Raw genomic sequence first — 15,116 nt, forward strand, 5'->3', positions numbered from 1 at the left:
CGTCATCCGAAGATTGTCCTTTGGAGGAATTTGCCGCCTTCGTGGAGTGGACTATGGCAAGAAATGGGTTGCCACAAACCATCTGCCCCATGAATGATCTCACCAGATCCACTCTGGACACAGAGCCAAGGCCACCATCTCCCCGATGTGCAGAGCCAAAAGCCTTCCAGTGCCTGCTCCTAGAAAGCACCCTCCATGGCTCCTTCCGCCGTCGGCTCTACCATGGGCCACTATTATGACTGTGGCCTGGGTCCTGCTGTGCTCTTCCTGCTCCGGGTCCCTCCTGGCTCATCCCTCCATCGTCTACACGGTGGAATTGTTACGTCACAGGACACGCCTTCTGGGAGGGTGGAGTAATGTCACGCTCCTGGACTTATTTAGTTGTTTTTCCTCCCCGTTTTTCTCCAAATATAAGCATGATAAGAAATGTAATATTGATTTAATACAAGTTTAATTCATTTAGTATTACAGTAAGTTACTGTAACGTGGTTGTGGTTGCAGTAACAGCGCACAAAGAAGAAGTAGAATAAAATAAGTCTTTAATAAACATCAACAAACTAAGACCATTGAAGTGAACATTAATCCAGGACAAAGGAAAAGACAGAAACTGATGGCTTATAAAGACAGGGAATCAAGGAGTAAACAAGATGAGTAATATAATGCAGGTGAACAGAATGAATGTTAATTAACTAAATGAGAACAGGAACTGGACCAAATAAGGGCAGACAGGAACATGCATGTGATATATATCGCTCCCTTCTCCTAGAATGCGCGTAACAGTAACATCGGGCAGGTGGAGGCTGGTGCAGGACAGAAACAGGGTGGTGACAAGGAGAGCTTCAATGTTCAGGTACTTGCACAATATTGGTGTTGCACCAAAAAGTGGTCACAAAGATAAACATTTTCAAATACATGGGGTAAAAATGACTACAAAGACAAGGCTGTCATTATTAACAATTGCTAAAGACTTATAGTCAAGTGAAATGACACCATTTTCCTATAGAACACAACATTATTTAATGAACAAAATGTGAATTATGTCATTAGTTACTCTCTCTCATACTGTTCCAAATCCATACACTTTCCATTCTTCTTAGAAACACAAATGAAGAGTATTTTTTTATGAAATCTCTGTGCTTTCTGTCCCTCCACTGACAGACTATGCAACTACCATTTCAAGGTCAATACAGTATAGTCGTCGGATTTCATCATTTAGCAGATGCTTTTATCCAAAGCGACTTGCAGTACATTCGGGCTATCAATTTTTACTTATCCTGTGTTCCCGGGGAATCGAACTGCCAACCTTGAGCTTAATAACACAATGCTCTACCAATTGAGCTACAGGAACACTATGTATGGGAAAATGTACATTAAAATACAGAAACACATTGCCGTTTTACATATTGCATTGGCATGTTGCATATTACATTTCTAATTGGTTGTTGCTACCCATATGCTTCCATAAATAAAAACTTAATAAATAAAACCGAATACAAACCCATGATAAGAAGCAGGGGGTGCTTGGGATGCAAAGTACAGCAGCAATTATGACCTGCCTTTAGAAAAGAAACAGAAACACCATGAATGTCATGTACTACTGTCCCTTTTAAACATGACTCACATCGACGGACATCTGACACATCCCAACTCTTTACGTCAGTCAAGACATCAGTCAAGACTAACTTATTTAAGACTCTCACTCTCCAAAAAATGAATTTTGAAAATTTTCCGTGCTTTTGTCTGTGTAAGTGAGAGAGAACCGATGTGCTCCTGGCACATTACTTTCCTGCAGAGACCTATACTTGGGCATTCTCTACACATGAATGACATGCTTGCGTTCACAGACAGCGTGCCAGTAAAGTTACAGAATTTTTGTGTGTGTGTGTGTGTGTGTTTAACATAAACAGATAAAATGTATAAACCTACTTCGTTTGGCAGAAAAGGTGTGTTATCCTTGAAGAACTCCGTGATGTCAGATCTTCACCTAGTAGTATAATCTCTTTTAAATGAAAAGTCATAATGTTAATGGTGTCTTCTTTTCTTGCCAATTACTCTACCAGCTCCTGTTGAAAGCATAAAGCGCTCTTAACACAGTTGTACCGCACTTCAGATTTAACGTTATCACAGCTGCTCAATATCACCTCAGTAACATTCATTTCCCAGATGCTTTACGACACGCTTATTAAAAAAAATTATTAACACTGCATCAACAACAATAAAAATGTTATAAACCTTTATTTATAAAACTGAAAGTGAGCACTGTAACACATACCTCCATGTCAAGTAACCTTAAGATGTGATGGTATGCTGAAAATGTTGAATGCGACAGCTCCGACATTCATTTGCCAAAAAAGCCAGGCAGCAACTAAGTTAACGTTACAATTAGTTACATTTTACAAAAAAATATTTACAAAGAAAGTGTTAGAATCATTATCAAAATCCTAAAACCGATTTTAAAATGAAATTTAGACCGAGACTATCTCCGTGAATAATGGCGCCTGCTCAAGCACTGGTTTTGGGCAGATTGTCGACTGAGCTTCTTGTACCCACAATGCAAAGCGTAATTTAAAAAATACGGAGAAATTGTAACGGGGAGTCAGAGGCATTCGGATTGGTGGATGGCTTCCATTCGGCTGAGATGTGACAAGGCTCTGGAAGTTCAGCTGAGACGTGACAAGGCTCTGGAAGTTCAGCTGAGACGTGACAAGGCTCTGGAAGTTCAGCTGAGACGTGACAAGGCTCTGGAAGTTCAGCTGAGACGTGACAAGGCTCTGGAAGTTCAGCTGAGACGTGACAAGGCTCTGGAAGTTCAGCTGAGACGTGACAAGGCTCTGGAAGTTCAGCTGAGACGTGACAAGGCTCTGGAAGTTCAGCTGAGACGTGACAAGGCTTTGGAAGTTCAGCTGAGACGTGACAAGGCTCTGGAAGTTCAGCTGAGACGTGACAAGGCTCTGGAAGTTCAGCTGAGACGTGACAAGGCTTTGGAAGTTCAGCTGAGACGTGACAAGGCTTTGGAAGTTCAGCTGAGACATGACGAGGCTCTGGTAGACCCGTGATGTTTTGACTTTGCTCATGAAGATCAACTGTGACTTGACTTGGCTCGTGAAGATCATTGGTGACTTGACTTGGCTCGTGAAGATCATTGGTGACTTGACTTGGCTCGTGAAGATCATTGGTGACTTGACTTGGCTCGTGAAGATAAACTGTGACTTGACGTGGCTCATGATCAACTGTGACTTGACTCACAGAGGTTAATGGTGACTTGACTTGGCTCGGCTCATGAAGATCATTGGTGACTTGACTTGGCTCATGAAGATCAACTGTGATTTGACTTATTTTACGGAGGTTAATGGTGACTTGACTTGGCTCATGAAGATTGTTGGTGTCTTGGCTAATGAAGATCATTGGTGACTTGACTTTGGTCATGGAGATCAACAGTGACTTGACTTGACTCATGAAGTTTAACTGTGGTTCTACTTGACTCATGGGTTTTAATGGTGACTTGACCTGACTCTGGACGGTCAGCAGAGACTTGACTTGACTCTGGATGGTTATCGGTGACCTGACTAGACTCCGGGAAATCAACAGGGGTGTTAGGGGTAACCAGATCAACGGGGACCTGACTTGACTCATGAAGTTTAACTCTGACTTGACTCTGGAAAGTCGACGGGGACCTGACTTGACTCTGGAAGATCAACTGTGACTGCCATCTGTGCAGTGGTGCTGGACTGGCGGCCATCTTGTGAACAGACTTTGGGCTTCAATGCTGTCCTCCGCCTCTCCCACAGTGAACGGAGAGTCACATAATATCAGTGTAAAGTCCATGATGTACCTTAAACTGCCCTTAAACTCCCCTCCAGGTCCAATGATTTAGTTGGTTCATTGTGTCCAAAACGGAACAAGTTCTTAAACAAAACTTCATCATAGTACTGTACTTGATATGATATATCACAGAACTGTTGAACATACTCTTCAGTAGATAGGGCTCCTTGATGAAGGTGCAATAGCTGATCTACTGGGTCAATGATAGAGCGGGAGAGTTGATATGCTGACCTTGAAGTGGGAACAGACATCTCAGTAACAATAGTATACCGGGCTGTTGGATCCTGGTATGGCGAAGTCTTCTATGTTAGGTATGTACCTTCTGCGTCAGGTATGTTAGGGGTAACCACAATAGAAAACAGAACCAAGCAGAGATCGGGGCAGGCAGCAGAGAATCAGAGTCGAAATACACAATCCAAGATAAGACACTTATTGGGAAGAACAAATACAAGGGAAAACGCTCGGAAATGCTACATAGGCTAAACAAGAATTTGCAGTGAGTGAGAGTGATTGTGGTGCTTATATGTGTGTGTAAATGAGGTGAAGTAGTGATTTCTAAATTTACTTTGACTTGTATTTCATTGCAGACAATATGAACACAAAATAGTTCATGTTTTGTCTGGTAAACTTCATGTTAGGGCTAGTAATGAGGTATATATAAATGAGGTGTATATATATATATATATATATTAGGGGTGTAACGATACGCGTATTCGTATTGAACCGTTCGGTACGACGCTTTCGGTTCGGTACGCGGTACGCATTATGTATACCGAACGGTTCGTTGGACTAATTCATTATATGAAAAAAAAAAAAAAAAAAAAAAGAGAAATATAATGATATGCGTTCAACAAGGTAGCCCAATAACCCAAACGACGTAACAGGCAACGCCCCTGACACTCCCGAAGAAGAAAAAAACACCAACTTATATGTTTATGTTAGGGTACTACTCAGTCAGGCGCTCGCTCACTCAGTACGCGCTGAAGGCTCGTTGCAAAATGGCCAATGTGTTTAACATACCAGAAAAAAGAAGATCCTCCAGTAACCAACAGGTCTGGTGTTTGGGTGCACTTTGGATTCCCTTTAAGCTATAATGGTGATGGCAAGAGAGTGGTGGATAAAAAAACAACGGTATGTCGCATCTGCAACATGACAGGGTACACCAGCGGGAATACAAAAAAAAAAAAAACACCAGCGGGAATACTTGAAACATGTCAACTCATTTACGCTGACATCACCTTATTGTGTCAGTATCTGGGAAAAGACGAAAAAAATGAGAAACAAGCACGCAACAAACTATCCCTGCAGCATTTAGACACCGGTATTATAGCTTACAGGGAATCCAAAGTGCACCCACACCAGACCTGTTGGTTATTTTAGGATCTTATATTTCTGGTCTGTTAAATGCATTAGACATTTTGCAACGAGCCTTCAGCGCGTGCTGAGTGAGCGAGCGCCTTAGGGGCCGTTCACATATCGCGCCTAAAAACGCGTGGAAAACGCTAAGCGCGTCTTTCTCCTCCTTTCCAAAGCGCTCGGGCAGAAGCGCTCATGAGGCGTCTGTCTTTGCTAAGCAACAATGACGTGCTCTCTCCATGAGACGCGGAAATTTCAGCGAATGATAAATGGATTTGCAAGCTCTAAAAATCGCTTGCAGTAGCTCTGCTACTAAATTTATTTCAAAATTGCAATCCATATACAACTGTGAACAGCTGTTCCTTCATCTTGGCTGAGTTTTCAACGTTGTTACGGGAAAGGATGAAGCTGATTGGTTAGTTCTTGTCACATGACCCGCGGTGCGCTTGCAGCATTCTGAAAAGTTGAGATGTTTTTACATTTTGCTGTATCTAAAACGTACCGAACCGAACCGAACCGAACCGTGACATCAGTGTATCGCATCGAACCGAACCGTGAATTTTGTGAACCGTTACACCCCTAATATATATATATATATATATATATATATATATATATATATATATATATATATATAATTTGGGAAGGGGGAGTTCTGCTTAGGGCACTCATTTGGCCAGCAGTGGCCAAAACATAAGCTTGTATCATAAAAGTTTCAAAACTCTTGACTCTTCTGACACATCCTTGTCTTTATTGTTCAAATTGCCTGCACATAATTTCACTGGCTTCTGCAGCATATCACACTATAAATAAACACATATTTGCTTAATGTCCTCTGTGTTTATTTCTGTATGACAGCACGCTGTGCAAATATTTATAAGTGCACAGTTTTCCCACAGAATTAGTTTTGAGAAGCAGTTGGGTGGATTTTGTTGTGATAACCTGGCGACCCTGTTCGTATTGTTCTTTTGCACATGATGGTCAGTTCTGTTCACACTGAAAATAGATTTTCTCTGATATTGGCTAAATTTAAAACAACAGTGTGAACAACTATACAAAAAAATGGATCTTAGCAAAAATTGGAATTGAGTACTGAGGCTTAAAGTGTGAACTTAGCCTCATAAAGCACCTGCATGTGCTTCTTTCCTCAGCTGACATTCGCTTCTCGTGACCTCTGGATTAATATTTCACAGTTTGTTGGATTTTTCAGATATTAACATTTGTCTTCAGGAGGACATATTGCTCAGATCAGCCTCAGCCCTGAATTTTTCTCTCTCGCTGAGAAAAGTGGGGCACAAACTCCTTACATACATAGACGATTGACTGATTTTAGCCGATTCGAGACAGAAAGTGATACAAAACACCGCTTGTGTGCAGCTTCTGAGTGAATATGGGCAAAAATAATTTCACTTTTGCCAAGAAGGTTATTTTTTTGGGGTTAGGATCTACACTGAACAAAAATATAAATGCAACAATTTTGTTTTTTCATTTTTCATGAACTGAACTCAAAGATCTAAGTCTTTTTCTATGTGCACAAAATGCCTGTTTCTCTCAAATATTGTTCACAAATCTGTCTAAATCTGTTGTAGTGAGCACTTCTCCTTTGCCGAGAAAATACATCCACCTCACAGGTGTGGCATATCAAGATGCAGATTAGACAACATGGTTATTGCACAGGTGTGCCTTAGGCTGGCCACAGTAAAATGACTCTGTAAATTCTGCAGTTTTATCACACAGAACAATGCCACAGGTGTCACAATTTTGTAGGAGCGTGCAAGTGCATGCTGACTGCAGGAATGTCCAGAGCTGTTGCCGTGAATTGAATGTTATTTTCTCTACCATAAGCCATCACCAAAGGTGTTTCAGAGAATTTGGCAGTACATCTGGCCTCACAACATCGACCAGCCCAGGACCTATATTCAGCATCTTCCACTCCAAGATCATCTGAGACCAGCCAGCCGGACAGCTGCTGCAACAATCGGTTTGCATAATCAAAGTATTTCTGCACAAACTATCAGAAACCATCTCAGGGCAGCTCATCTACATACTCGTCATCCTCATCGCGGGTATTGACTTGACTGCAGTTTCTCATTGTAACCGACTTGAATGGGCAAATGCTCACATTCGATGGCGTCTGGCACTTTGGAGAGGTGTTTTCTTCATGGATGAATCCCTTTTTTCACTGTACAGGGCAGATGGCAGCGTGTATGGTGTCCTGTGGATGAGCGGTTTGCTGATGTCAGTGTTGTGGATCGAGTGGCCCATGGTGGCAGTGGGGTTATGGTTTGGGCAGGCATATGTTATAGACAATGATCGCGGGTGCATTTTATTGATGGCATTTTTAATGCACAGACATACCGTGATGAGATCCTGAGGCCCACTGTTTTTGCACACTCTAATGGCTAAAATTGCCCCACAATCCATTGTGCTTTGGTGAAGGATTCGGTCCAGAACTACAAGCATGAATAAATATGTTTTAGAAAAACTACAAATGTGTATTAAGGATGTGAGGATGTGCATAATAGACATTTAGGTAGAGAGGTTTACAAGTTTACAGATATTTGAGTTACTAATGGTCAACATTTAACTTGGTTGAAATTTGTTATTACCAGAATGTGAATATAGTTGTGAAAAAGTGGTGAATTGTTTAATGAATTCTGTGTTAGTAATTGAGAAAAACTAAGACAGCATTTAGGAAAATGTAAACAATTGGAAACAATCTTTGGTATAAGTAATGTACACTGATTATATAAAACTATACTGTCAGTACATCATAACTAAATGAAATAGTTAAATGCATTTTTTTTTCTGTTTAAAAGTGTGGAAATAGATTTTTTTTTAAATAAGTTTCAAATATTCCTTATCCTAATATTAAATATTCTTCATCCTGTGGCTCTCTCTAGTGGACAACATTAATATCACAGCTTTAAGCCATAGGTTAAGTTGTCACATAGGGTTTGTTAATAAAATAAACTGCATAAATAATTTAGTTTTTTATTTGAGCTCTCATTATAATTCACTTTTCAAGCAATATCACCTAAAATTCAATTGAAAATCATGTAAGCCTATTCAGCGACAAACATGGAGCATCCAAATATATTCACAGTTACTGTTTAAATAATACAATATAATATAGGCTAATGTTACTCACACATGTGAACTTACTGGTAATATGTAATACAACACACCTAAAAAAAAATCATTTACTAAACAGTAGACCTCATTTTTGAAAAGTAGATAATTGTATGATCAGCAGATGTATGTCTGTTATTTCAGAGTTCAGTTTTTTTTTTTTTTTTTTTTTTTTTTTTTTTATTAATGCCATACAGCTGCTTATTAAAAGAGCATGTTCTTATAGGCTACTCTACATGTTCATATCAATAGCCTATATATTGATAAATAATTAATAAATGTTACATGAAGGCCTATTTGAAAATGTTTTGAAACCAGTCTACCAGGTTTGTTTGACTGGTCTTCAGCCTTCTTATGATAAAATACAAACAATATATGTCTTTTTACGCTCTTTAATTTGTAGTGAGATAATTCGCTTCAGTTCTAGCTGCATATGAATCAATTATATTTTCCTCTTTAATATTTGAAGCACGAAATAAACATGAATATTTGAATGCATGTTGAAAAAATTCAGAACAATTTAATACAAATGAATGTCTCAGGATTCGATCAATCAGAGTTAAATGATGGATGCCACAGACTTTTTTTTTTTTTTTTTTGGAGTAGGCCTATAGGTGAAATTTTCACATTATCTTCAATCAGTATAACATGGATTTATTATCGTAATTTTGACTTTATTCTTAAAACATTAATAATATAGATGTTAATGTGCCAAATAGGCTACTGAATACAAAAACAACTCTGGAACAGCAGCCAAAAAGCAAACAAAAATAGTGAGGGGATATTTAAATTAATTGTTAATAAACAAATGTCAATGTTGCAAAAATGAATTTTTAAAGTGAGTCACTTTAGACTCGCGACTTTTTTGTTTGAGAGAGATATCAGGAAGACTTGAATTTGGCTTATTCATTGCTCAAATGTTATTCCCATCTATGCAATACAGTGTAATACTGCAATAAGTTCAGTTCAGTTTAGTATACATCCTTACCCTATTAGTCAAACTTTTATTTATTTATTTATTTTATTATTATACCCTCATGAAAATCTTAGAATCGCCCCTGCTATATAGACACACATACATTTAATTTAGTTGCAATAATGTTGCAAAAAAAAAAAAATAGACATACACTGAAAAAATATAATATAAATTTTTTCATAAATTAAAACGTTGCATTAATTTAGCAAATGTAAACATTTATTTGCATTAAATGCACGAAAATTAAAATACGAATAAATACCATAATCTAAAAACAAAATGAAAATTAATAGAATGGGGGCTTTTATTTTGAAGCCTGATTGTTTTTGTTTCTCACTATTCACGTGTGACAACGTTCAGATGATTCAAGTTTTCGCTGAATCCACAATATCGATGGACTTTAGACTGCGCGTGAAAAACGCCGAATTACTCTTAACACTACTGTGTTTGAAACAACTAAAATGGGCATAATATCATACAGATGCCTGTATGCGTTTTCGAGTTATGTGTTGTGCAAATCCAGACAGTTTTCAGTCAAGTTAACTTGATTATAAAGAGCATGTCAATATAAAGAGCTGACATTCAGTGAACTCTAGTCGTGCCGTCATTTCATTTTCGCAAGCTGCTTAATCACCAATAATGTCTCTTTTGGAGTCTGATGAAAACACTCCGCTTTTCAGAGGCGATATTACAAGGTATGTTTTGATAATTATATCTGTAATAACGCAGTCTGGCAGCGCTGATCTTGTTTTCTGTTCTGAAATGATGTCTGTACTGTGAAAGTTTTTGGGTCGAGCATTTAATATTGTTGCCTGTGTGTTATTTCACAAGGGTTTTTCTGTCAATAATGCAGAACATGTGTGAACGTTTAGTATTACTAAGAATGGTGATATGAATGTTTCATCTTTCATGAGCTCCTGTCATAATACACACATAACATGCATGATGCATGGAATCATTGTAATTAAATAGGCTTAAGTGTAAAAAATCAAGAGCTATGATTGTAATTTGTGTATCCATGAATGTTAATAATTTGTGTCTTTTCCTCTTTAAGAAATGAGAATGCAGACAGAAGCCGCTGGAGGTCCATCAGGGTCATGTATTTCACAATGTTCCTTAGCAGTGTTGGTAAGCAACATGTTCTCACTATCTCATATTCCTGAATTGACTATCTTACTGATCAGACAGTGAACTAGGGCTGCACGATTATGACAGAAATCATAATTGTTGATTATTCCCTTGAAATTGTAATTGCGATTATTCATTACAAATGGTTTGGTTTTTACTTTAAATAAAAAACGGCATGGTATTATAAGCATGCAGAATAATGTAAGTCTTTGAATGATTACATTATTGCAACATAAATTTAATTAATAGTGCAGCTCTACAGTAAACATTGCTGTGCAGATGTGTTGTGCTGTCCGGTTCATTTAACATAAATATATGCATTCATTGTAGAGCTAAAAAGCCTGCTGTAACCTGCAAGATGTTTGTCAAGTGTCAGGACAGGCTATTAATTGTACACTGTGTGCAGTGCAATTCAACATTTTATGCATATATATATAAGCATATATTCCTAGTTAGTAGTAGATAAATCAATGTTAGTTGCATTGTTTGTATAGTACAGAGTAAATGCATGTAATATGTATTAGTGATTGCAGTGTTTTTTCTTAGGTTTTACGATTGTCATCACCTCCATATGGCCATATCTGAAGAATGTAAGTATATTTGCATTTACACTCTATATTACATTGTACTCAGGCTATACATTTTATGAGTTGATGCATTGCTTGGAAAATCAAACCCATGACCTTGTGTTTCTATAAGTATGTTATATTGTTATACTGATTAACAGGAGCAAAGTGTATTCTATGCATTTGAGATATGAGTGAAGTGAACGTTCATAAGTATGGCAATTCTGTAAATTCTGTGCAAAGTGATATCCGAAGTTAAACTTGACTTAGAAACTGGAAGTGAAACAAGGAAGTAGATATATATGCATTTCCTTTCTAAGAAAGCGCGCCCTGGGTTCTTAAACGCATCAACTGAAACCTGTTGAATTTTTTCTGAGATCCTTAAATGTTGTCTAAAATCTGTTTAAAGTTTAAGCTGAAAATCTGTAAAGGTTTAAATGTGACTAAATATATATATAGGACTTGATATCCTTTTTTTTTTTTTTTTTTTTTTACATGTGTCTTTTGTGTAAGACTTAAAGTTGATTTTGCTTTATTTAAATGTATTTAAAAATACAAAAGTTGATATTCTGATCATATTTTATTTCCAAGCACATTTTACCAATTTCAAACCACATCAGTCTTAATAACTGCAATTAACTTTGTCCATAATCATTTATAAATTATATATAATTGTTTATGAAGGGTGGAAGCGAAAAACACCTTCTATTCAGGTGTGGATAATTAAGCAGGTTTTCTTTTATAGATTAAATGAATCATAAAATAGATTTAACTCAAGACTGAAAAGTCAAAGATTATTTAATGGCTGTGTGAAGAATGCAATACTAGAAACTGCTAAGTTAAGGCATTACCATTGAAGAGTGAAATGCTCATTGGGTCAGAAAAAACTGCTGGAGAACAAAAGACACATTAACTGCAAAATATTTAAAATTAAAAGTGAAGAATTAGGTGTGAAACCATCAGGAACCCTTTAGTCTCAAGATCCATCATTTTCCAGAATGGGAGTCTCCAGAATTACAAATTGTGAGGTACTCAGGGACTTAGGGTTCTAGTTTCAATACTGATTTCTAGTATTACATTAGTATTGCATCCTTCTTGTGGCCATTTAATAATTTTAGAGTTAAATTTCTTTTTTGGCTCATTTTATCTTTAAAAGAAAACCAATAATTATGTATAATAAATATAATTAATAATTATGTACACCTGAATATAAGGTGTCTTTCACTTCCAACCTTCATAGACAATAATATATAATTTATAAATGATTAAAGACAAAATAAATAGTAGTTATTATGATTTATGGGATTTGGAATTGGTAAAATGTGCTTAGAGAAACAAAAAATGACAAGAATATCAATTTGCATAATAATTATGCACACACCGTTTTTTCCCACTTGCTCGGTTGATAAAAGGCATTAAAAGCAGACAACTGTAGTGGAAAACATAAATATTTGTTGTTGATTTATTCTGATCGGGTCACTTGAATCAGAATGCCTAAATATTTTTTCATTTTTCAATTGTCTTGTAAATCCATCAGTCATGCTCTATTTGTCTTTTTTAGATTGATGAAAGTGCAGATGCCAGTTTCTTGGGATGGGTGGTTGCTGCATATAGTTTGGGTCAGATGGTGGCCTCACCCCTCTTTGGATTGTGGTCCAATCACAGGCCTCGGCGAGAGCCTCTAGTCTGCTCTATATTCATCAATGTCTCAGCTAACATTTACTACGCCTATGTCTACCTACCTTCCTCATACAACAAAATTCACATGCTTTTGGCTCGGATATTTGTGGGCATTGGAGCAGGTAAACTTATATACACATTTCTCAAAAATAGAGGTCAGTAAGATTTCTTTAGAGAAAGAAATTAATCAATTTATTTAGCAAGGATGCATTAAATTGATCAAAAGTGGCAGTAAACATTGTAACGTTTTGTAATGTTAAAAAATCTATTTATATTCATTAAAGAATCCAGAAGTTTCCACAAAATATATCAGCATATTAAAATGATTTCTAAAGGATCATACGATATTGTAAACTGAAGTAATGGCTGCTGAAAATTCAGCTTTGCCATCACTGAAATAAATAGCATTTTAAAATATAATAAAAAAGAAAACAGTTATTTTGCATTTTTTAAGTAGTTGCAGCATAGGTGAGCATAAGAGACTTCTTTAAAAAAAATCTTACAGCCCTAAACTTAATACATTTTAAATTAAAATTAAATTAAAATTATGCATTTAGCAGACGCTTTTATCCAAGGCGACTTACAGTGCATTCAGGCTATCAATTTTTACAAATCATGTGTTCCCGGGGAATCGAACCCCCAACCTTGCGCTTGATAACGCAATGCTCTACCAATTGAGCTACAGGAACACATTTTAAAGTTATATACTTAAAAAAAAAATGATTAGCAATCTAATATTATGTAATATTCAGAAATAGTTATTGTACAAAACTGTAGCAAATGCAGATGCAATTATTCTTTTATTCATTAATTGAATTATTAACAGTTATTATCAAGCACAAAATAAAAAGTACTTTTATTTGTTTGCAGTGTTAAGATTCTTTACCCTGTCCTGTAGGTAATGTAGCAGTTGTGAGGTCTTATGTGGCTGGTGCCACTTCCCTGAAGGAGAGAACCAGTGCGATGGCTAATCTGAGCGCTTGTCAAGCTCTCGGCTTTATACTTGGCCCAGGTTTGTGTGCATCCAATAAAATCATGTTAGTTGCAGAATGCATTTGAAGTGAATTTGGTCTGTAAGAACAGTAATTGTTCCCAACTTTGTACGATAGTGATTTCTTAAAGGATTTAATAGGGATCATTAACATTAAAAGATGTTGCCTTTATTAATTTCTCAGCTCTGCAGGCCATTTTGTCATTCATTGGAGAAACTGGCGTCAGTGTAAATGTCATCCAGCTTCGGGTTAATATGTACACCGCTCCAGCTCTGTTGGCAGCCTGCTTCGGGGTCATTAACATTCTTCTGGTGATATTAGTCTTGAGGTAATGTTTTAACCTCAGTATTTTGCAGCATTACTCAACAATAGTTATATGAAAGCAAAGAAATACATATACATTTTAGTGTTTTATTTCAGGTCTGACCGAATACATAGAATAAAAATGGTTTCATTTATTTAGGGAGCACTTTGTGGATGACCATGGAAAGCTTATCCGTGCAATTAACTACACCCCAGAAGGTAAAATATTTATTTTACTGTTTAAATACTTAAGGAGTGTACTGTTGCATTACAATGGTGTCTCTGTACAGTCTGCTTTATAATAATTCACATAATAATTCCAATGATTTTACACAGTGCTTTGTCTTTCTGCCTTTAGAGCGAGTGGATGTGGCTCCTGAGGTAGAAGGAGATATCGACCAGATCGCAGTGTTCACATCTAATGTCCTTTTCTTTGTTATTCTCTTCATTTTCGCTGTGTTTGAAACGTAAGTGGTGATACTTTCATCTAGACACATTTTTAAAAGCTTCTCTAATCATATCAAATTGATGTGTATTTTTTGTCGCCTGCAGTATATCTACTCCTTTATCAATGGACATGTTTGCGTGGACGAGAAAAGAAGCCGTTTTTTACAACGGTATCATATTGGCTGCCATTGGCTTTGAGTCCATCCTGGTCTTCCTGGTGGTAAAAGTGGTCTCAGCACGGTAAAAAAAAAGTTTACGATTTGTCATTTGGAATAGCTTCGTTTATGCCATTTTGATTTTGGTCATTGGACCCCCCCCCCCCCCCCCAACATTAATATTAGTCTAGCAGGAAAAATAGGGTGTTTTGTACCTATTTGGCAGTTTTTTGTACCCTGATTTTTTGAGACCCTAATGGTGTCTAGATTTTTTAATTTTTAATGTTGCAGAGGTCAACAAATGTTTGTTTGGCTGCCATCTTGAATTGATGTCAATGCAAGTGGTGAAAAATGCAGATTTACATAACTCCAGAACCACACATACAAAGACAAATGAACCCAACCACTATTTACTGGTGAAAAACCGGCAAATGTCACATTTTAGGCTCAAATCAATGTAACTTTTGCTATTTTGGCATGCAAGAATTTCCTGCATTCAGCCAAATGAAACTAGTCTTTTCTCTTAAATCACTTGCAAGGTTGTTAAATTGATGGCAAT

The 15,116-nt window shown here is 37.0% G+C and overlaps 1 protein-coding gene across 2 annotated transcripts in view; it reads left to right on the forward strand.

Annotated features, from left to right (window-relative positions):
• LOC128025234 (major facilitator superfamily domain-containing protein 8) overlaps positions 1–15,116 on the forward strand; it is a 32,737-nt gene that overhangs the window by 14,919 nt on the left and 2,702 nt on the right. Inside the window, exons 1-9 of one of the 2 annotated variants that reach the window (XM_052611363.1) lie at positions 9,637–9,981; positions 10,341–10,414; positions 10,961–11,004; positions 12,542–12,782; positions 13,559–13,672; positions 13,836–13,980; positions 14,116–14,174; positions 14,314–14,422; positions 14,508–14,642. In XM_052611363.1, coding sequence (XP_052467323.1) covers positions 9,926–9,981; positions 10,341–10,414; positions 10,961–11,004; positions 12,542–12,782; positions 13,559–13,672; positions 13,836–13,980; positions 14,116–14,174; positions 14,314–14,422; positions 14,508–14,642 — 977 coding nt within the window. In that variant the 5' untranslated portion in view covers positions 9,637–9,925. Of the gene's footprint in view, positions 1–9,636; positions 9,982–10,340; positions 10,415–10,960; positions 11,005–12,541; positions 12,783–13,558; positions 13,673–13,835; positions 13,981–14,115; positions 14,175–14,313; positions 14,423–14,507; positions 14,643–15,116 lie in introns of those variants that run through there. The other variant, XM_052611365.1, reaches the window with a different exon arrangement.

The sequence above is a fragment of the Carassius gibelio genome, chromosome A12 (assembly GCF_023724105.1).
Source record: "Carassius gibelio isolate Cgi1373 ecotype wild population from Czech Republic chromosome A12, carGib1.2-hapl.c, whole genome shotgun sequence".
Classification (NCBI taxonomy): domain Eukaryota; kingdom Metazoa; phylum Chordata; class Actinopteri; order Cypriniformes; family Cyprinidae; genus Carassius; species Carassius gibelio.